The following is a 24,025-nucleotide window of genomic DNA, read 5'->3' as shown; positions in this document are numbered from 1 at the left end:
TGGAGGGAGGTTACCAATGGAGTTCCTCAAGGATCAGTTTTGGGACCAGTCTTATTTAATCTTTTTATCACTGACCTCTGCACAAAAAGTGGGAGTGTGCTAATAAAGTTTGTGGATGATACAAAGCTGGGAGGTATTGCCAAGTTAGAGAAGGACCGGGATATCATTCAGGAGGATCTGGATGACCGTGTAAACTGGAGTAATAGTAATAGGATGAAATTTAATAGTGAGAAATGTAAGGTTATGCATTTAGGGATTAATAACAAGAATTTTAGTTATAGGCTGGGGACACATCAATTAGAAGTAACAGAGCAGGAGAAGGACCTTGGAGTATTGGTTGATCATAGGATGACTATGAGCCACCAATGTGATATGGCTGTGAAAAAAGCTAATGTGGTCTTGGGATGCATCAGGAGAGGTATTTCCAGTAGGGGTAAGGAGGTTTTAGTACTGTTATACAAGGCACTGGTGAGACCTCACCTGGAATACTGTGTGCAGTTCTGGTCTCCCATGTTTAAGAAGGATGAATTCAAACTGGAACAGGTACAGAGAAGGGCTACTAGGATGATCCGAGGAATGGAAAACTTGTCTTATGAAAGGAGACTCAAGGAGCTTGGCTTGTTTAGCCTAACTAAAAGAAGGTTGAGGGGAGATATGATTGCTCTCTATAATATATCAGAGGGATAAATACCGGAGAGGGAGAGGAATTATTTAAGCTCAGTACCAATGTGGACACAAGAACAAATGGATATAAAGTGCCCACCAGGAAGTTTAGACTTGAAATTAGATGAAGGTTTCTAACCATTAGAGGAGTAAAGTTTTGGAATAGCCTTCCAAGGGAAGCAGTGGGGGCAAAAGATGTATCTGGCTTTAAGATTAAACTCGATAAGTTTATGGAGGAGATAGTATGATGGGATAACATGATTTTGGTAATTAAATATTCATGGTAAATAGGCCTAATGGCCTGTGATGGGATGTTAAATGGGGTGGGATCTGAGTTACCCAGGAAAGAGTTTTCTGTAGTATCTGGCAGGTGAATCTTGCCCATATGCTTAGGGTTCAGCTGATCGCCATATTTGGGGTCGGGAAGGAATTTTCCTCCGGGGCAGATTGGAAGAGGCCCTGGAGGTTTTTCGCCTTCGTCTGTAGCATGGGGCACGGGTCACTTGCTGGAGGATTCTCTGCTCCTTGAAGTCTTTACACCACGATTTGAGGACTTCAATAGCTCAGACATAGGTGAGAGGTTTTTCGCAGGAGTGGGTGGGTGAAATTCTGTGGCCTGCGTTGTGCAGGAGGTCAGACTAGATGATCATAATGGTCCCTTCTGACCTTAGTATCTATGAATCTGTGATGCTTCAGTATGGTAAAGATCTTAGTAGCACACGTTTGAGAAAACCTTTAACTTCCACTTGTGATTTTTGCCATTTGTGAGTAATGTGAGCATAACAAACTCATGCACCATAATGTATTTCCAATATAGATAATATAACCGTATAAAGTAATAAAAATATTAATATGTATGCCTGTGTGTGTAAAATATATATACACTGTATATATTTTACACTTTATGTATATTTTACACACGCACATGCACAGATCTAAATCTTAATATTTTTATAAGTATATTAACTAATTACTGTACATTTCTGCAAAAAGATAGATGTGGCATTAGACCCTAATTATGTGGTCACCAGGATCAGTGCTTTCACATTCATTTTCTTAATGAACATTAATGTTTTAGAAACAATTGCTAGACATCCTCATTTTTTTCAAAGGGTATTATTACAGGTACAGTACTGCCAGCAAAGTTTTTTGGAAATTTTTCTCATGCTTTCGTCATGTTTGAATTACTTTTGCTACCTCGGTACATCACAATTGGTTTTAGTAGCTGTTGTAAAGTTTTACTCCAAACAGTTGATGACACTGAACACCTTGAATGTATGAAGTTGTGGGGGCTGTGATACTATAGTAAGTGAGGGAATGTCAAAGTGAATTTTCATGCATTAGTGCAGAATATGACTGTTCTTGTATAGAATAAAATTTTATATTTAGTGTAAGCACTTCTGAGATTTTCTAAGCTGTGCAGGAATTTAGCCACACATCCGTGAATTTTGATGAAAGATATGACTAAATCCTTTGGGCTGCTCTGAAAATCTCAACAAGGGTAAAAATGGCATACTGTATTAAGTTATGAGTATTGCTAATATACAGTTTTTAAGCAACCAACTTTTCAGCACCATGCTATTTCCATAAGAAAGAATGGTAAATGGCTGCGGGGATTGGTATTGATATAATGGAGCCTTTAACCTGAACACCTGTTTTGATTATGACAGAAGAGAGTGGTAACTAAAAGTTTGGTTACCTGAATTGAAAGGGTTGATCATTCCAGCTCCTAGTGGAGTGTTGGACACTCTGGTTGGCAGTTTCAGCCTCAACGGAGGTCTCTCAGATTTGATTGAACATGGAGACTGAACTCTTACCCCAAGAGATGGGGTCTTCAGGTCAATTTGAAATATGCTGGTGGAATGTTGTGCCCTTCTACTACCCATCCTCCGGATTAAGGACTTCCTTTTGGCACTTCTTGACAATTACCAAATTCAAATAATTAAAAAGGTGTGTGCTTATATATACATACATGCATTTAATATAGAGATGCTTGTAACAAAGTGACTGACGGTTTGCATCTTCTCATTGTGCTAGACTCTGGAAATTTATTGATGCAATCATGGTGGGCCTTTTAATACAAGAAACTTCTCAATTTTGAATGTTGTTCTGTCCAACAAAAATCACCACAAAGTCATCAATCTAACAATAACAAAAATGACATAAATTTCTTCAGTGACACTGTCATTTTTGGGAATGAGGCCTCCAGTATGGGAAAATTTCTGGAGTGGTGTATTATTGATTTTAGTAAAGCTTTTAACACAGCCCCACCTGACCATGTCATAAGCAAACTAGGGAAATGTGGTCTAGATGGAACTACTGTAAAGTGGCTGCACAGCTGGTTGAAAAAGAGTAGTTATCAATAGTTTTCTGTCAAGATGAGAGGATGTATTTAATGGGATCCTGCAGGGGTCTGTCCTGAGTCTGCTGCTAGTCAATATTTTCTTTAATGACTTGGATAGTGGAGTGCAGAGTATGTTTATAAAATTTGCAGATGATACCAAGCTGGGAGGGGTTGCAAGCACTTCGGAGGACAGGATTAGAATTCAAATGACCTTGACAAATTAGAAAAATGGTCTGGAATAAACAAGATGAAATTCAGTCAAACAAGTGCAAAGTACTACACTTAGGAAGGAAAAATCAAATGCACAATTACAAAATAGGGAATACCTGGCTATGTAGTAGTACTGCTGAAAAGGGTCTGGGGTTATAATGGGTCACAAACTGAATATGAGCTAACAATGAGATGCAGTTGTGAAAAAGGCTAATCCACCCCAGAATGATATTTCAACTTGGGGGATAATTGGGACTTTGGGGCAAGGGGGAACCGCCCCCCAGCACTCACCAGCAGCACGGGCTGGGACTGGGTTGCTCCACTTCCTGCTGCCCGGTGAGTGCAAGGCGAGCCCGACCCCTGCTGCAGTCTCCCGGGATTGAGCTCAGGGGAAGGAGTGGAGTGGGGGTGGGGGCTTTGGGGAAGGGGTGGAGCAGGGGCAGTTTTCCTAGCTGGCTCAGCTGGCCGGGGGATCAGGCTGGCTGCTGGAGCAGCACGCAGCTGCGTAGGGCACCAGGAAATTTGGGGCAATTTGGTGCCCCAAATTTGCTGGTGCCCTACGCAAATGTGTAGTTTGTGTATGGGTAAGGATGGCCCTGCATGTTTTCAGCAACCACCTCTCCCCACCCTCCTCTCTGCTTTCCATTTCCAGACATCTTTCCAGCACTTCCTGTTAGATGTCCCACTGCCGTCCCAAAATAATTGACCTCCAAACCCAAGCTTTTTACCTTTCCTCCTCATCTTTCTTCTCTACCACTGTTGACAGCTCCCTCATCCTTCCTTTTCACAGGCTCTCAACTTTTGTGTAATCTTTGGGTACAGGGAGAAAGGGATCTTCCCCTTTTCTTTTCCTCTTTCTCCTCCAATCTATCTAGAACTCTGCTGCTATAATGCTGTTCTCCGTCTGGCTCTTCACATGTCTTTCTCACCCCTTTCTTGAATATCTTCATTAATTTCTTGTCCTTTGCCCATTATTAGCAAATTTGTTATCCTCGCCTTGAACACTGCATAATTGTATCCCTGCTTACAAGTTTGAACTCCCTTCCTTCTCTTCCCTCACTCTTCTCCCAGTCTTCATGCTGTATTGCTTTTTTTGTCTCCTGCATCCTTGGCTTCACTCCTTCTATACTTCTGCTCCCTGTGAGTGGAACAATGTCTCACTTCTTGTCTGCCAACCCCTCTTTTATATTCCTCCTTAAACCTGACCTTCTGGGAATAATTCCTTGTTTTTCTCACCATTTATTTTTCCTCTTTCCCTTCCTTGAACTGCAGCCTCTTGTTTTGGTTGGACTTTCTCATCTGTGGTAAATACAAGCTTTTTGGGACAGGGAATATATTTTGTTTTGTAAACAGTAGTATGAATTGACTGTGCTATTATAAATAATCTGTACTATTATGATAGTAGGAGTAAGGCCTTCTAGATTTTGTTCTGTTGAGGTCTTCCTCTCTAAGGGTAATGTTTTCAAAGTACCTAATCATTGAAAGCAAACTGGACTAGGGTCCTTTGAAAATTTTACCCTAAATGATGAATGAATGTGAAGATGTTTAAGAAAAGCTTACAGCATTAACTTTGTAAAGTCTGAATTTTAGTATGTTTTGTGTATTTCCATCACATACATTTGGGTGGCTGGTGTATTAATGTAGACTGGAAATTTGTCTCCTTTTTAATAGGCCTAATTAAATGCTTGTATAATTTTGAATTAACTCTACTAATTAAATGTTAATTACTGAAACAAAGGATGCAGTGTTGTGAACAGGATCACCATCAGAAGACCTGCCAGATTGTTAGGGATGTTGTTCAGGAAATGTGTTTCCTGCCTTATCTTTCTTATGTTCCTTATATATTTAGGAAAAAATGCTGGCAGCAAATCTGTTGAGATCAGTGGAATTACTTCAGCTAAATGGTTAACCTAGACAGGAGTTGTGTAATGGTGCTTTTCCGCCTTTAATAGTTAAGTATTTCAGCATATAACATATGAAATAAAGGATTATTTCTAAAAAACATTAGGTTCTGTTTTTCATGTACATTTGCCTACACAGACATAAAGTTAGGGTTTTGTGCAAATGACATTCATGTTCACAAGTTGAGTAGTTAGACATCAAGTTGATTTGCATGCTCAAGGACAACAGCTGTGTGCAGACTTACTTTTTTGCATATGGAAAATTGCAAATGTGAAGGCTGTATTCGAAAACTTTCCTCCTAGAATTTCAGGGTCAGGACTAATCTTTTTGCTAAGATTTTATTTTCCAAAATATACTTGTGTGGATTAAGTTGTATTTTTGTAATCCTGCAATTTAGTGTACGGGGGAGGAGGGAATGTGTATTTTTTGACAATTGCTGTCAATGAATTTTAACTAAAAGCTAATTAAAATTTGACAGTTTATAAAACACCAAATCATAAATCATAACCAGAAATTCACCAGTTACACTAAAATACTGGAAGGCAGTATTATCTAGTAGGTAGCTTACTGAACTGGAAGCTGAGGGATCTGGGTTTTAGTTCCAACTCTGCTCCTAAATTGCTGTATTACATGGGGCATGTTACTTCACCTCTCTGAGCATCTTTCTCCCCTCCCAGCCTTTGTCTATCATGCCTGTTCAGACTGGAAACTTTTAAAGGTAGGGACTGTCTCTACACACTGCCTATCACAATGCCTCTTGGCACTAACTTTTAAATAATACTCTTCTATGTTGATTGAAAATTGGGGGGAAAATTAGTTTAGTTTTCATCAATTTTTCTGTTCATTTATTGCATTTCATCCAGTTTTTCTAGTCAGTGTAACTTTTTTTCTTTTGCATTAACACAATTCTGAAGTGTTTCATGCAAAGCTGATTTCATATTTACTGTTTGTGCTATTGGTGTTTGTTTAAAAAAAAAAAAATTCCCCATCCTCCATCTTTTCAAAGAACCTAAGATAGTCCGTCACTACCTGCCATTTATTGACATGTTCTCAATGAGTGAATTGTAACCATGCATCCTTTGGAGTGAGTCCCTTTTCTAAGGGTATGCCTTTCTTTCAGTAAGATACATTGCAATCTCGACTGAAGGATCTGATACTAAAAAATACAGTACTGTGTAAAAAAAAAAAAAGAAAAATGCCAATAAAAAAGATTAAAATCTTAATGTTTTGAGAGAAACTTACAAAATCCAGAAAATTCAAATAACAAACTGCTGACTCTGTTCTTACCATCATATACGGTTCCTAATTTTTCACGTTGTTTAAGCACTAAGGGCAATGTGCTGCAAAAGACTTTAGATACAATAGCATGAGATAATTTACATGAAAGTTTCCTGGCTTTTGTAGATTTAATCAGACCATTTAACTAGGGTGTGTGTGTGTGTGTGTGTGTACACTGCATTATGTTTAGTGGTTCTTCCTTTAAATAGATTTTGTGTGATCAGTCTTGAATGTGTGTCTATAAATAACTTTGCCAAATAGCAATCTTGCTTCCTGGTAAAAGCTAACATTGAATGTTCCCTGTATGGTGTTGTCACCCTTACTTCTGCGCTGCCGCCTGCAGAGCTGGGCCCTCAGTCAGCAGCCGCTGCTCTCCGGCACCCAGCACTGAAGGCAGCAGCGCAGAAGTAAGGATGGCATAGTATGGCATTACCACCCTTACTTCTGCGCTGCTGCTGGCGGGGCGCTGCCTTCAGAGCTGGGCACCCACTCAATAGCCCCTGCTGTCCGGCTGCCCAGCTCTGAAGGAAGCGCAGAAGTAAGGATGGCAATACCACAATCCCCTCTAAAATAACCTTGCAACCCCCCCTTTTACCACTTTTGGGTCAGGACCCCCAATTTGGGAAAGGTTGCTCTTCCCTGCGAAATTGGTATAGCATAGGGTAAAAGCAGACAAAAGACTAGATTTCGTGGGGGAACCCCAGATTTCACGGTCCGTGACGCGTTTTTCATGGCTGGGACATTGGTAAGGCCCTAGTTATCTTCTATTTTATGAGTATCTCTGATGTTAACAGCTTTCTTTCCTATTGAGAACTTTTTCATGTGCTAGCTTTGTACTTACATGAAAGTGCTATTGTTTTCTGTCATCTTTAACGATGCAAACATTTATATTGTTTATTAAAAATATGTTTTTTTCAGTTGTATTTCACATTGTCCCAAATTTTTCCACCCTCTAAAAATGAGCTTAAAAACATGTTTTTTACATCTACTTCCTGTTGATAATTGCTCTCACCATATGCATAACATAGGCCAACCCATTGGAACTGAATGACTCAAATATCCCATTCTCCCTCCCTTCATTGTGGCAAACACACATCTAATCACTGAGAGATTGCTGCAGGCTAACTTATATGAGATCCAGAAACTCCACTTTTTTACTGTGATCTCTTCTTAAATTTCAGTGGACACTTAAACCAACTTCACTTGCACCAACTTCACCAAGGAGCAAAGTGGTTAAAACAGCTGTATTATTGTGCTAAATTGCATCACCAGTACCTGAACTCTAGTGAAAGTAAATTTCTCAACATACATCAAGTATTCTAAATGTATGCAGTGTGTTAAATATTTTTCTCTAGTAATTGAAAAGTTGTTTTTTAAAGTAATGAAACTTGTGATTAATTGTTTTTTATTTTACATTTCAAAATAAAATCTCTTAAGAGTAAGTTATAAGTAGATATATTAATTGAGGGGGAGAGGCAGCCTAGGTGGTTTAGTATATTTGTACACTAGCCTTTTATCTTTAAATTATCAAGAATGACTAGTAATTTTAAGTTCTTCAATTTTGGGTGTATTCAACTTCTGAGGCACCCTAAAGGGACTGGTTTTCAGAGGATGACTGCTCAGCACTTTGACAACTAGCCCCTCTAAGGTGTGTCAAATTGGGCACCCAGTAATTGAGGCACTCAAAATCATGTCACTTTTGAAAGCTTCGATCTGAAATATTTGTGTCCCAAATCAAGTTTTGGAGTGTCTTCCCACTTCCTGTTTGCAAACAAAATCACCATACAATTTGGATTGACAGGCAGCTTCCACTCAGGAAGGCTACTTGGCAGCAAAAGTTTTAAAAACCAGCTGTGTCTACTGAGTTGGGGTGGGCTGGGCAAAGAAAGAGTAAAATGCTAGTCTGGCTGTGTTTGAAGAGTTGTCAGTGGTTATGGCTCCTCTGCACTTCCATTTTTCAAGTTTTTTTTATACTTCTCCTTTTTTTGATTGATGGAGGATAGGTCCATCAGTGGCTATTGGCTAGGATGGTCAGGGATGGTGTCCCTAGCCTCTCTCTGTTTGCCAGAAGCTAGGAATGAGCGACAGGAGATGGATCATTTGATGATTACCTGTTCTGTTCATTCTCTCTGGGGCATCTGGCATTGGCCACTGTCGGAAGACAGGATATTGGGCTTCATGGACCTCTGGTCTGACCCAATATGGCCATTCTTATGTTTGTCTTGCTTACACCAGTCCAATTGTGATCATTTCAGTAGTGCTTTGCTTGGACTTCTGTCTTTCACTAAAAAGGTCTAATTTTTTGCAGGTTGTCTTTTCTGTCAGCAGTCTCTTAGCTAATTTGAATTTTGCTGACTTCTAATTGTATATGAGCTATATGATCGTAGCTAATTGAATGCCCAGGCATACTATTCTCCCACATTATTGAAGCTTCGCTTGTGCTAAGACAATAAGATGTGTAGAATTTTAGATTGAATTTGTCAAATGCATGCAGAACAAATTTGGAATGTTGAATCTGTATAGTTTTAATATAAGATAGAGATAGAAATGCTGAGTGTAAGTGGTACAAATGTTTATGCATAAACCGATAGTTACCAGAATTCTTCCCCCCCCCCAGCAAAAGAAAGCTGTTATATAGAAAAATGTCTGTACTGAAGAAGAGCTTTGTGTAAGCTCAGAAGCTTGTCTTTCTCACCCACAGAAGTTGGCCAATAAAAGATACTACCTCACTCACCATGTGTCTCTAACATTCCATATTAGTTTAATGTACTTTATAAAAACAGGCTAAAACCTATATTACTACAATGTACTGAACTATAGTGTACTTACTTACTGTTGCTTTTACCATATTCATTGATTTGTTATGCGTGTTGCTTTTTCTCTTAAATTGTTTGTTTACTCTAAAAAAGAACATTTTTACAGTAGTTAAACTAAAACCAGCTCGCTAAGAACATATTTAGTCTGTTATTCAGTTAAGAGAGATGTAATTAAGGAAAAAACAGCCTTGATAAAAGCATCAAAGTCTAGAAGTTTTTAAAGCTGACACAACATTTGGCACTTGTTAGGATGAAATAGCCTAAAATTATCAAATTAAAGTTCTTAAAATATTTGTATAAAGAAACTTTTTTATTAAATAGACTTTTTGGTAGACTTGTGGTTATTGTTTTGGTGGTTGTGAATAGTGTTTTATCTTTGTTTTTACCCCTACTATTTCTTTCCTTTTATTTAAGTACTGTAAGAGTAGAAAACATTTGTAAATTTACTCAACAGTTTCAGTAAAATCTTCAGTAAATTCTCTCTAGTAGCTTTCTGTTTTGTTCTGAATGTGTTTTTTTCTTAAATAAATTGCAATAATTAAGTTGCTGCAGTCATTCTTAATACTACTAGTATTTTCAAACTAACATTTTGGGCCCAAACTCCCTTCCACTGTATGGTGTGAGGATGAAAGGAATGAAAATTCTGATATACTGACCCTAAACTGTTAGAGAGAGAAGAGTGGAGTCAACATGACATTCTCTTCCTGCACCCATATTCCTTTCCCATGGAAGACTCTCAGTCCTTCTGGCATGAAGCAGACTGAGTGAGTGGATATACATTCTAGCAAAATTAATTTGGTTCCTGTTACATATTTTGTATCTTGCTCAGAGATGAAGAGGCAGGGTCTGTATAGTCAAGGAGCTGATGGCAGCATGGCTCTTAAATGAGCTCTGCCTATGGGGGAGGTCTCATACAACAACATAGAGGGGCTGCCCATCTGTGTAGATGCCCTGAAATTAGCAGTTTCCTAGTCCTTTCCCACGGATTTTTCTGCACAATGAGAGATCAGGTCCTAAATTGGCACAGAAAAAAGTGACAGATTAGATTTTGAAAATGAAGTCTCTATTTTGTGCCATTTGATGATTTCCAGAATACAATATACAGTATATGTAGTCTTAGCTCATTACTCAAGGCATTCCTTGTCTTTTTAGAGACACTTCTCGTACATATAAACCTTGTTTGTAATGGCACCTTGTGTCCCATAGTGAGGGTAGGCAGAGCTTACTCAGGAGCTGAAACCAATGTGATTCTTTAGCAGGGATGCTGGATCAGACTACTTAATCCATATTCCTGCACTGCCACATGTAAATGATTTTATTTCTCCTTTTAAAAGTTGCTAATCAAATTATCAAATTTTACATGCATTTATATTCCTTGACTTTTTCACAGACATGTTACTTGACCTCAGTGACCTTCTTCAGGTATTGTATCTGTTGTTTAATCTTTTGTTTCAAATATTAAACCTTAAAAATGAATACAAGCGAAGAACTACTAATGTGTGGTATTTGGGAAACCTTAATGATCTATTTCTTTAAAGATTCTGGGCAGGGAAATCATAGGGCTTATAAATCAGAGTAATTATTCAGTGAAATTAAAAATCAAGTGGTTGGGTTTTTTTAACCTGACAAATAACACATCAGCAGTTTAGTATAATCTTTCCCCAGTGATCACAAAGTCACTGTAGTGGCACAAGGTCAGATTTCACACATTTTTAAAACAGCTGGTAAGACCGAAATAATTTTTAAGTATAAATGGATCTGTAAAATACTGTGATATTTTTGTAAAATCTATTTTGAGTTGTGTGTACTTAAAGCCCTTGTGGATATAGAGCTCTAAATGAGTGTGTGTGTGTAATGTACACATTCTGTGTCTCCATATCATAAACATCTATTTTACATACAGTACAAGTAGGATGGTATAGGTTATTTTTGTCCTTGCAGCTGTCTTTGTAAATGGCATCCCTCTAAAGGTTATTTATTACACAAAGGAATCTGATGGAATTACAATAATCTAATGCATCTTTAATTCTTAAAATAATGAACATTCTTCTAATCTGCTACAAACTTTGAATGGGTTAAGTGTGCTTAATTATAACGAGAGAGAGAGAGAGCGCATGTGCACACGTGCGCTGTGGGGAGGAGGAGTGGGAGGTTTATTTCATTTCAAACCTAGTGATTTCTTACATAGATTACTACTAAATAGAAAGAGAAGTAAGACGATGAAACATGGAACAAATGTAATCAGAGGTATTGTATCTTCAAAAGATGCCGCAAATACAACAGGGTTGGCTTTCTAACGGCAGTAGAGCAGATTTGTTTCCAGATTTTTTTCTATGTAATCTAATGAGAAAAAGGAGGAAGAAGGGACATTTGAGGACTTCAAGCCATTCGTTGGGGAAACTGAAGCAATGTAGGGTTGGGGATAAAAGTCATTTTGGGAAGATGATGTAGTAGCTAGTACCTTAAACTTGTAATTACAACAGAATGTATTTATAGCAGTAGGAATATACTGCCAGCCACCAGGATGGTGATGGTGATTGTGAAATGTTCAGGGAGATTAGAGAGGCTATGAAAATAGAAAACTCAGTAATAATGGGGGGTTTCAACTATCATTGTATTGACTAAGTGTATATGTCACCTCAGGATGAGAAGCAGAGTTAAAGTTTCAACACATCATAAATGACTGCTTCTTGGAGCAGCTAGTCCTGGGACCCACAAGGGGAGAAGCAATTCTTGATTTAGTCCTAAATGGTACACAAGATGTGGTCCAAGATGTGAGTGTAACTGAATTGCTCGGTTATAACGACCATGCTATAAATAAATGTATCATCCTTGTGTGTGTGGGGGGGGGGGGGGATACCAAAATAGCCCACCACAGTGGCATTTAACTAAAGAAATGGGAACCACACAAAAATGAGGAAGCTAGTTAAACAAAAATGAAAAGCTACAGTCACAAAATTGAAACGCCTGCAAGTTGCATGGAAATGTCTAAAACACACCACTATATAGAGGCTCAATTTAAATGTATACCCCAAATTAAAAAACGTAGGAAGGGAACCAAAAAAGTGCCACTATGGCTAAAAAACAAAGTAAAAAAAGCAGGTAGAGGCAAAAAGGTATCCTTAAATTGGAAGTTAAATCCTATGGAGAAAAATAGAAAATCTGGCAAGTCAAGTGTAGAATTACAGGCCAAAAAATAATCTGAAGAGCAACTAGCCAAAGACTCAAAAGCTAACAGCAAAAAATTTAAGTACATCAGAAGCAGGAAGCCTGCAAAACAAGCAGTGGGGCCATTGGATGATCATGGTGGAAAGGGAGCACTCAAGGATGGTAAGGCCATTGCGGAGAAGCTAAATAAATTCTATGCATCAGTCTTCAGTACAGAGGATGTGAGGGAGGTTCCCACATCTGAGCCATTGTTTTTAGAAGACAAATCTGAGGAACTGTCCCAGATTGAGATGTCAATAAAGGAGGTTTTGAAACCCTATTTAACATATCAATTTAAGTCATCAGGACCAGATGGTATTCACCCAAGAGTTCTGAAGGAATTCAAATATGAAATTGCAGAACTACTAACTGTGGTATGTAACCTATCACTTAAATCAGGTTCCGTACCAGATGACTGAAGGAAAGCTAACATGACACACATTTTTTAAAAGGCTCAAGGAGCGATCCTGGCAATTACAGGCCATTAAGTCAGTACCAGTTAAATTGGTTGAAACTATAGTAAAGAACAGAATTATCAGTCATATAGATGAACACGATTTGTTGGGGAAGAATCAACATGGCTTTCGTAAAGGGAAATCATAACTCCTCAATCTGTTAGAATTCTTTGAGGGGACCAACAAACGTGTACTTGGACTTTCAAAAAGCCTTTGACAAGGTCCCTCACCAAAGGCTCTTAAGTAAGCAGTCATGGGACAAGAGGGAAGGTCCTCTCATGGATCAGTAACTAGTTAAAAGTAGGGCTGTCAATCGCAGGTACTGCTTGCGATTAATGCAAAACATATTAACTAGATTTTAAAAAAAGTTACAATTAATTGCAGTTTTAGTACTGTTAATAATAGAATACCAGTTGAAATGTATTATAAATATATTTTGATGTTTTTCTACATTTTAATGTATATTGATTTCAATTACAACACAGATTGCAAAGTGTACAGAGCTCACTTTATATTATTTTTATTACAAATATTTGCACTGTAAAAAGATAAACAAAAGTAATACTTTTCAATTTAAGACAAACAAGTTTTCATTTATGAGTAATAATGCTGCCTGCTTCTTACTTAAGTCACCGGAAACTGTCGTAGCCGGCATTGCAAGGTATTTATGTGCCAGATATGCTAAACATTTGTATGCCCCATCATGCTTCAACTTATAGGCACTAAATTTTTACATTGTCTTGTTTATGAGTGTAGTTAAAAAAACTTCTACATTTGTAAGTTGCACTTTCATGATAAAGATATTGCACTACAGTACCGTGCTACATACTACAGTATGAGGTGAATTGAAAAATACTATTTCTTTTTTCTTTTTACAGCATAAATATTTGTAATAAAAAATAATGTAAGGTGAGCGCTGTACACTTTGTATTCTGTGTTGTAATTGAAATCAATATATTTGAAAATGTAGAAAGAGATCCAAAAATATTTGATACATTTCAATTGGTATTCTATTATTAACAATGTGAATAAAACTGAGTAATCACAACTTTTTTTTAATCTCATGATTAATTGCAATTACTTTTTAAATCATTTGGCAGCCCTAGTTAAAAGACAGGAAACCAAAGGGTAGGAAACCAAACTGGTCCTTTTTCTGAATGCAGAGAGGTAAATTGTGGTGTCCCCCAGGGATATATAGTGAGACCAGTGCTATTCAACATATTCATAAATGATCTGGAAAAAGGGGTAAACAGTGAGGTGGCAAAGTTTGCAGATGATACAAAATTACTCAAGATAGTTTAAGTCCAAAGCTGACTGTGAACAGTTAGCAAAACGGGGTGATTGGGCAACAAAATGGCAGATAAAATTCAATGCTGATAAATGCAAAGTAATGCACATTGGAAATCACAATTCCCAACTATACATACAACATGATTGCATCTAAATTATCTGTTACCACTTAAGAAAGAGAGCTTGGAGTCATTGTGGATAGTTCACTGAAAACATCAGCTCAATGTGCTGCAGCAGTCAAAAAAGCTAAGAGAATGTTAGGAACCATTAGGAAAGGGATAAATAATAAGGTAGAAAATATCATCATGTCACTATATAAATCCATGGTGCACCCATACCATGAATACTGCTTGCAGCACTGGCTGCCCCGTCTCAAAAAAGATGTATAAGAAGCAGAAAAGGTACAGAGAAGGGCAACAAAAATGATTTGGGATATGGAACAGCTTTCATATGAGGAGAGATTAAAAAGACTGGGACTTTTCAGCTTGGAAAAGAGACAACTGAGAGAGGGGAGATATGAGAGAGGTCTATAAAACCATGAATGGTGTGAAGAAAGTGAATATTGAAGTGTTGTTTACCTCTTCACACAATACAAGAACCGGGGGGTCACCCAATGAAATTAATAGGCAGCAGAATTAAAAGAAACATAAGGAAGTACTTCACGCAACATATAGTCTGTCTGTAGAACTCGTTGCCAGGGATATTGTGAAGGCCAAAACTATAATAGGGTTCAAAAAAGAATTAAATATGTTCTTGGAAGATAATTCCATCAGTAGGTATTAGCCAGGATGGTCAGGGATGCAACTTCATGTTCTGGATGTCCCTAGCTTCTGATTGCCAGAAGCTGGGAGTGAATGACAGAGGTGGATCACTTGATGGTTGCCTGTTCTGTTCATTCCTTCTGAAGTACCTGCCATTGGCTACTCTCGGAAGACAGTATACTGGGCTAGATGGACCATTGGTCTGACCCAGTATGGCCATTCTTATGTTGATTTCTAATGTATACCAACTTCTAGGTTCCCTGTGTTTGGTTGAAAAAACAAATCTGTTACACAAAAGTATATACTACTACTTGGTTCCTCTCCTGTTTTAATTATTTCTGGAACTTATGTTTTAAAAATTAAACATTTTTGACTTGGGTCATGCTACTTACTGCACTGAAATAAAATCTACCAGTGTATGAAAAAATTCCTTGGTTGGTGCAGAAGAATGTGCTGAAGCTAAGAGCCTGTTCTCACTGTCACAGAAGTCAATGGCAACATTCTTACTGACTTCCCAAAAGGCAGGTTGACGTCCCACATTTCCAGGTAGACAGACGCTGCCAACACAGCTTATCTGAGATCGGTCTCTTTAGTGCAAGATTGATGAACTGTACCCAGGGAAAAAAGGGAAATCCATGTACTTTGCCATGGCCTTGAAATTTTTTCCTTTCAAAGGACACCTCTGCTAAAATTCCCAAGTTTTGAGACACTGATGACATTAAAGTATGAGAATTTCATTTATAACATTCCCAAGGCAGAAAGTGTCAACCTGTATAGTTAAGCCATTTTTTAGATTTTATATACTGATCTTGTTAGAAAGGTAAGTCAGTTGTTCTTGATGAAACAAAATTGCTATTTTTGTGCATCAAAGAAAACAACAATTTGAAAGGCTCAAAAATGAATTATTGCAAGACCTTTTGAACTGTATTGATTTCTTTTCTAAAACCATTGGACCAGCTCTTAAGGACATGCCAATGGCAGATATTAAGTGGATGACATCTTGGATGCTCCCATAGAATTTCCTTCTTGAGTTTTCTCTGATAATTCCTAGTGGTACAATGGACCTGTGGAATTCCTGAAGGTGGAATGGCATCTGGATTCTCTCTGAAGAATGTTGCCAAGCAAAATATCTTGTAGAGTGTCTTCATATAAATTGAGTAAATTACTTAATACTTCAGGATGGACAGTCCATGCATCCATCCATCCAGTTTTGTTTATTTAATATATCTGTCATCGTCCCTCTCTTCATCCTACAGCAAATCAATAAAGTAACCATTATGCCTCTGACTACTAGGAAAAGAGAAGATAAATTACATCAACCAAAAGTCAAGGAACAAGCCCCATCCACTTCTACCTCCATCTTTTGTTCTTTCAACAGGGAGCATAAAGTGCAGCCTCATTCTTCCATCCCCTTAATGTAACTTATTTAATCATTTTTTCTTCTTCTCTAGGTCCTTCTTGGAAGATAAGATCCAAGAGGAAAAACAAAAGCACATGGGAAGAGAGAAGATATTAAGGTGGGGGTGGAGGAAGGGAGGGAAGTAGAAGATAGTTCTGCTTTGAGGTCTGCAGAGCCTGTGATTATATTCCATTTTGTGGGAGAGGGCTGTAGATTGTTGGCATCCTTTCAAGATTCAGTCCCTGGCTCTGGACTATGTCTTTTTGAAGGCAGATGAGTTTTTTCCTGACTCAACTCTGCCTCCCTAAACTGTTGCCCAGGCGCTCTCCTGGGTTCACCCTTTTGAAAGGCTATGTGGATGTAAGTTTTGGGCTCATGGATCACTTTTTGTTCTTTGGGAAACCATAAATTCATAGGTTTCAGCGTAACAGCCGTGTTAGTCTGTATTCACAAAAAGAAAAGGAGTACTTGTGGCACCTTAGAGACTAACCAATTTATTTGAGCATGAGCTTTCGTGAGCTACAGCTCACTTCATCGGATTCACTGGAATCTAAATTCATAGATTCCAAGGCCAAAAGGGATCATTGTGATAATGTAGTCTGACCTCCTGTGTAACACAGGCCAGAGAACTTCCCCCAAATAATTCCTAGAGCAGATCTTTCAGGAAAACATCCACATCTTGATTTAAAAATTGCCAGTGATGTTCCAATGGTTAATTACACTCACTCAAATTTACACCTTATTTCCAGTATGAATTTGTCTAGCTTCAACTTCCAGCCAGTGGATCATGTTATACCATTCTGTGGCAGTCTGAAGAGCCCATTATCGAGTATTTTTCCCCCCATGTAGGTGCTTGTAGACTGTAATCAAATCACCCTGTAACCTTCTTTGAGTTAAGCTAAATAGATTGATCATCTTGAGTTTATCACGATAGGGTATGTTTTCTTCTCCTTTAATCGTTCTCGTTGCTCTTCTCTGAACCCTCTCCCATTTATCAGCAACTTTTTAAAATTGTGGACACCTGTACTGGAAACAGCGTTCCAGAAGTGGTCACATCAATGCCAAATACAGAGGTAAAATAACTTCTACTTTTGGTCAGTGTTGCAGTGAGCATTCTGATTATGTAAACCCCCTTCCCCCATCTTTTACAGATTCACTGCTTCCCAGGATGACATCTCCCATCCTGTATGTGTGATCTGCATTCTCTGCTATCCTGCACCCAATTTACCAAGCCACCCAGATTGCTCTGTGTCAGTGACCTGTCTCCTTGATTATGTACTATTCACTCAATTTGTCACCTGCAAGCTTTATCTATGATGGTTTTATGTTTTCTTCAGTCCATTGATAAAAGGGTTAAATAGCATAGTACCAAGAACCAGTCGGTGTGGGATCCCACTAGAGACCTACCCCCTTAATAATATTTCCCTGTTACATTTACATTGTGAGACCTATGAGTTATCCAGCTTTTAATCCATTTAATATGGATTAAAATATTCTAGTTTTTTATCAAGATGTGTGCTGTACAGAAATCTAAGCATATTATAACAAAACTATAATATTTATCAAACAAACTTGTAATCTCATTTAAAGAAAGATATCAAGTTAGTTGGACAGGATCTATTTTCCATAAATCCATATTGATTGGCATTAGTAATTACCTTTCTTTAATTCTTTATTGAGTCCCATATCAGCTCCTCCATTATCTTGCCTGGGATTGATGTCAGACTGACAGGCCTATAATTATCCAGGTCATCCTCTTTGCTCTTTTTAAATATTGGTACAACATTATCTCTCTTCCAGTCTTCTTGAACTTCCCCAGTGGTCCAAGACTTACTAAAAATCAACATTCATGGTCTAGCGAGCTCTTCAGCCAGCTCTTCTAAAACTCCTGGATGCAAGTTATCTGGACTTGCTGATTTAAAAATGTCTAACTTTAGTAGCTGCTGTTTAACATCCTCCTGAGATACTAATGGAACGAGTGTTATCATCGTATGATATGACTACACCATCTGCTTTTTGAAGTCCAAGTTCTTAGCACAAAGGGTTGTACTACTTGCCCATAAGGACACAAAGCCTTCTGATGCCTTTATAGGGCTACCAGTGGATGTGGTCCCACATTCTTCACTTAGAAATCAAAGAAACTGCACTTTTAGTAGTGTACCTTCGTCTGGCATAAGGTCTGTTACAGACCTCATGCTGGTGGCGTAAGTAAGTTATAACTGGAGGGGACTTACTTTAATTTCTCCTGAGGCTGGGCAACCCACAGGGATCCACAACTGTCCCTTGTGGCATGCACTCGTACAGAACTGGGGCTGTGTGTTCTTTATTTGATCTACTAAGCAGAGCTGGATGGAGAATGACCATTCTATTTCACGACAACTTTCAGACATTTGAAATTTGTTTTTTGTTCTGTATTGGAATAAAACCTTGTCATAAATATAAAGGGAAGCGTAACCACCTTTCTGTATACAGTGTTATAAAATCCCTCCTGGCCAGAGGCAAAACCCTTTAACTTGTAAAGGATTAAGATGCTAAGGTAGCCTTGCTGGCACCTGACCCAAAATGACCAATGAGGGGACAAGATACTTTCAAATCTGGAGGGGTGAGGGGGGAACAAAGGGGTCTGTCTGTCTGTGTGATGCTTTTGCCAGGAACAGATCAGGAGTGTAAGCCTTACAAGTCCTGTAAAATTAGTAAGTAATCTAGCTAGAAAATGCTTTAGATTTTCTTTTAATGGTTTGTAAAATAAGCTGTGCTGGAGGGAATGTATATTGCTGTTTTTGTGTCTTTTTGTAACTTAAGGTTTTGCCTAGAAGGATTCTCTGTTTTGAATCTGATTACCCTGTAAGGTATTTACCATCCTGATTTTACAGAGGTGATTCTTCTACCTTTTCTTTAAATAAAATTCTTCTTTTAAGAACCTGATTAATTTTTCATTGCCCTTAAGATCCAAGGGTTTGGGTCTGTGTTCACCTGTACCAATTGGAGAGGATTATTATCAAGCCTTCCCCAGGAAAGGGGGTGTAGGGCTTGGGGGGATATTTTGGGGGAAGACGTCTCCAAGGGGTCTCTTTCCCTCTTCTTTGTTTAAAATGCTTAGTGGTGGCAGCATACTGTTCAAGGACAAGGCAAAGTTTGTACCTTGGGGAAGTTTTTAACCTAAGCTGGTAAGAATAAGCTTAAGGGGTCTTTTATGCAGATCCCCACATCTGTACCCTAGACTTCAGAGTGGGGAAGGAACCTTGACAAACCTTGATTGATGATTTTTGCTAAGTGTAATTGTCTAAATATCTGTTTTCAGATGAGAAGGGTCACATTTTCAATTTAGGGTGGGATCCTCTTTGACCAGAATCCAACTGAAAGGCTTCCTGTCCACAACTTCAAAGAAATCTGTGTATCTCTGCAACATGTTTTGCCTTTGACGGAACAGCATATTTTGACACTAAAACGTTTAATCAAAAATGTTCTGACCAGCTCTTCTACTTGAGTGAGGCTGTTCTTTCTCCTCCTCTTTAATCACTTGATCAGCCAGCAACAGGGTTACATATTCATTAACTGGTGAAGTAGATATGTCAGGGGTCTTTGATTGGGAACCTTCTCTGCTATTTTCACTTAGTGAATTTTGGTTCTCTTCTTGTTTTGTTTACAGGTACAGTTTTCTTTTGAGGTAGCCTTTCTGGCTTTTGTTTTCTTTTCCATTGTCTAGTTGTTTAAAGGGTTGAGAAACTTGTCTAGCTTTGACCTAACTTTTTGTACAGTTTGGGTTTGCCCATAAGTTTCAGGATCCTGTCCTACCTTTCATCCAGCGAGAACTACTCAGCTAGATTTCAGATCTCACAATGTATCAAAAGGCTGTCCCTTTAATCATGGGAAATGCCAGTCTGTTCCTGGGTCCCCCTCTTTTATACCGTAGCATCATGATCTTGAGATGTGCTTACAACAGTCTTCAGACAGTAGTATTGGCAGTTCTCTACCTTACCTTTGATCTCTGATTTTATGTAGTGAAAATCTTCTCTTTAATATGGCTATATTGGTGCTTCTCATTATATAAGTCCTCTCTGTGTGTTACTGCCTACTGTCAGATATGTTGTCAGGTGGGGAAAGAGTATGTACAAGAAGGGAAAACTAGTACAGTAACTGGTAATTCTGTTTGTTGCAGTCTTTTGCTTCCACCTTCAAAAAAAAAAATCTTGCTTCTTTCTCTTAAGGTTGTTCTCTCAAGTGACATTTTCCTTCTTATGTGGATCTTTACTACTACTTGCTATTTCCTCTAGAAGTTTGTTTACTTATATAAAAGTGGACTGGCTGATTCCTTTATACAGGCCTTGAATGATTATTCTTTTATCTCCTTGCTTAGGTGGTATTATGTCTTACGTACGGTTTTGTTGTAGGACCAGAGAGTAATAGTAATACAGCAAACAGAATTATCCAGAAGTAGATTCTTCCTTCTGAGGACCTAGATTGAGGAAGTGCTTTTCAGCACAAGATGGGAAAAAAAGGCACTTAAGTGAATTTTGATTTGACTGATTGAAAAAGAAGTGGATTCATGTCTGTCATTCTTTGAATCAGAAACCAGCAAGCTTTCATTGGTGTAAGATTGTGATCTTGTGGTCCTTTTTTTCTTTCTTTGGTTAAATACAGTATTCTGGCTGTGATGGTCCAAAGAATGAAAAGCTTCAACCTACTGATCTGGATAACAAAACATTTAATATTAAGTCTTGAAACCTTTGGAGAGAATACTTAGTAGCTGGCTTCCTATATTAATACTTTTTACTCATTTCATGATACATCCAGGTTGACTGAATTTGCTTCCATTACCTAAGTACAAATTTGTGTATTGATCTATTTAATTTAGACATCCTGGATGTGGTCCGTAGACCCCACTGTACAATAAATGTTAATAGTAATGAACCAAATAACTTCAGGTACATCTTCTCCAAACAACATACACTATCCTTAAATAGTCCTTTTCTTTTCATGCTTCCTTTGTTATTTAGGCAAGCATCCATAGATGCTTTGAATTCTGACTGTCCAGTTCTTGGTCTTTCTGAAAAGAAGACAACCTAGGCCACTGTCAGTATACTTAATATTTTACTGGATTGTCTTACTTAGATCTTGACGAGCCTCTCTGGAAATTCACCATTGTTAAATAAATTTATCTAATTTATTGGATCAAAGATGAGGCACCTTTTGTCTTAGGCACTCTGGTCAGCTGCTGTCATCCTCCAAGGGGGTGGAGTGAATCTAACAACCTTGTGAATTTCAGATTACATATATCTTTCTGTGGAGATTTTTTGAACTGTAGCATGCTTTAGATTGATGACCTGTTCAACTCACTTGTCAGTGGTAAGTAGACCACTGTTCTTGTCCTCAAAAGCTGAAATATACATGTGGACTGTTATGAACGTGGACATTCAGACATGATGTGAAAAAAGGAAATAATGAAAAGAAAATTGAAGGGTGAGAAGATTTCCTTTCTCCTGTGAGGTGTCACCTTAAAACATCTGAGGTCTGAAGAATGAGAACTGATTAAGTCCACACCTTTGGAGAAGTATAGAATCTGAAATGTAGCGTATATTAACTAGTCCTTCTACAGGTAGGAGGATCCCCTACAAAGGTGAAACTAAATCTTCATATTCAAATATGATATCTTAAGGAATAATTCAGCAGGTTGTTGATAAGGAAGAACATCTTGATAGAATATGATCCTTGTTAAGAAAATAAGGATAAAAAGGATTAGTTCATAGTGGCTTGGCAAGCATATAGTTTTTAGCTGAAAGATGCCTTTTTTGTGCTGCAGAATCTAAGATTTCACTTTTTAAAAATGTAGAGTCTGGTCTGTATGGTTGTAAAGAGAACCTTGTAAATGTGAACTGAGTGTGAACTTTTGCAGTGATTTCTGCCTAAGTCTGTAGATACCTTGAAACATCTCTGAGAGAGGGATTAGGTGCTACTGCTCATCTGACTGGGACAGTGACTCTGAAGCCTAATGATAATTTAAACAGCTATTTTATGGCTGATCAAAGCGTACAAAAATGAACAATCTACTGTGAATGGCATCTTGTTTGGTGGTTTTGAGTGGGCAGAATTTAGGAGAATACCATTTATTTTTTTCCAGTTTAATTCGTGGATTTTGAGAGAGGGAGTGGGACCACATCAGTTAGATTTGGAGTGTTCAGCCTTAAAGCTGTGTGACAAATGGGAGCAGTATAACAAGGCCATTGAAACTCATACTAGATGCATCTTTTTTAATGGATAATCTTTCTTCTATCACCATAATTAAGATGTTTGTAAAATTAGGGGTTTAGACATAGAAATGCTATTATAGTTTCTAAATTTGGGGAATTTAGCTAGAGGCATTGGAGAAAAGGGATTTAAACATTTCCCTGTAAGGTTGTAGACCGTCACAAAAATTGTACTAGTGCAGGAGAACCAGAAAGTGAAACACACCTGTAAATGAATTGTTTTAATTGTCTACGTTGAGTGAAATCTAAAAATTATAAATAAATGCAAATGGTGAATGTGAAACTAGATTTTAAAAATCATTTCAGCTGTAATATCACCACCTTGGACTAATAATAGAGATTAAAAAAAATGTTGAAGAGCCCTCTTAAATTATCACCACCAGAGGTCCTTAAATGACATGTTTCAGTAATACATGCCTTTTATTGATTACTGGGTTAGCCTTGTGGGCTCTTTAATTTTCAATATATATAAAGGGACAAATGCCCCAGTACCTGTGAATATTTGATCATTCCAAAAGTATCTGTATTGGCTTGCCAAGAGAGCCAGTTTTTTATTGCTTGTTCTTTCTGTGACTTTTACACTAGCATTAAAAATGTATGAGCTCTGTGAAAAACCAGAATATAACACACAATCCACTGGATAGCATCCGCGCTTTCTGACTTCCTCTCTGAATCAATGGTAACCAAACGCTGCAAACGATTGCACTTAGGATCTTAGAGCAGAAATTCCCTGAAGTACAATTTCTACTTGAGTTTAGTAAGTGTTTTGTGTGGACAAGCTTTCTGCACCTTGAGATCAGTCGTCATACTGTATATGATGTGGGTGAAGTAAGAAGCAGGTTAGATTTAGATTTTCAGGTAGGTCCTAGATCTGGAGACTTTAGCTAGACCCAGGAATGGATGATAGAATCAGTGATACAGCAATTTGACTATGCACTTGGCTCTGCTGAAAACTTAATGTGACCCCCTCCCTGCAATCCTTGACTCTTAGGAGGACTTCACTGTGGGAAACTGTGTCTTTATGCCTATTGGTATTTATTTACTCTGTAATTGATGTTTTTATCGAAAATTTGCTGGGGAGGAGTGTTAAGTGTATTGTCTGCAATTATGTGGTCAGATGGGGACAAAAAGGAGGTATTTGAGCCTTCTGTCAAAAAAGAATAAACAGGAGATAATAAATATTTTCATCTGTTGGTTTGTATTTTTTCTAGACTAAATGAAAGAACTGGGTGAGTCAGTGAGGCTTGGGATGGAAAAATGATGTGGTTGGCTCTAATGGAGTAACTTTATTGACTTGTATAATAAATCCTTCTTGCAGGTCAGATTTCTAAATTATGAGGTTTAAGATATATAATTCCAGGTCAGCCAACTAAGAGGCTTAAACTACTAAGAAGATTTAAGAGATTTTTTTCACGTTGTAGTTTGTCAAAACAAACTGCAGTGCATTTAGAGAAC

At 38.0% G+C, this 24,025-nt stretch overlaps 1 protein-coding gene across 2 annotated transcripts in view; it reads left to right on the top strand.

The window, feature by feature from the left end:
- BRF1 (BRF1 general transcription factor IIIB subunit) overlaps positions 1 to 24,025 on the top strand; it is a 236,285-nt gene that overhangs the window by 73,196 nt on the left and 139,064 nt on the right. For both annotated transcript variants that reach the window (XM_084629960.1, XM_084629961.1), the window contains exon 4: positions 10,604 to 10,635. In XM_084629960.1, coding sequence (XP_084486086.1) covers positions 10,604 to 10,635 — 32 coding nt within the window. The remainder of the gene's footprint in view (positions 1 to 10,603; positions 10,636 to 24,025) is intronic.

Source organism: Lepidochelys olivacea, assembly GCF_965140295.1.
Source record: "Lepidochelys olivacea isolate rLepOli2 genome assembly, chromosome: 6".
Lineage (NCBI taxonomy): Eukaryota > Metazoa > Chordata > Testudines > Cheloniidae > Lepidochelys > Lepidochelys olivacea.
Note: the sequence above shows the minus strand (reverse complement) of the source record. Positions and strands in the feature narration are given on the sequence as shown.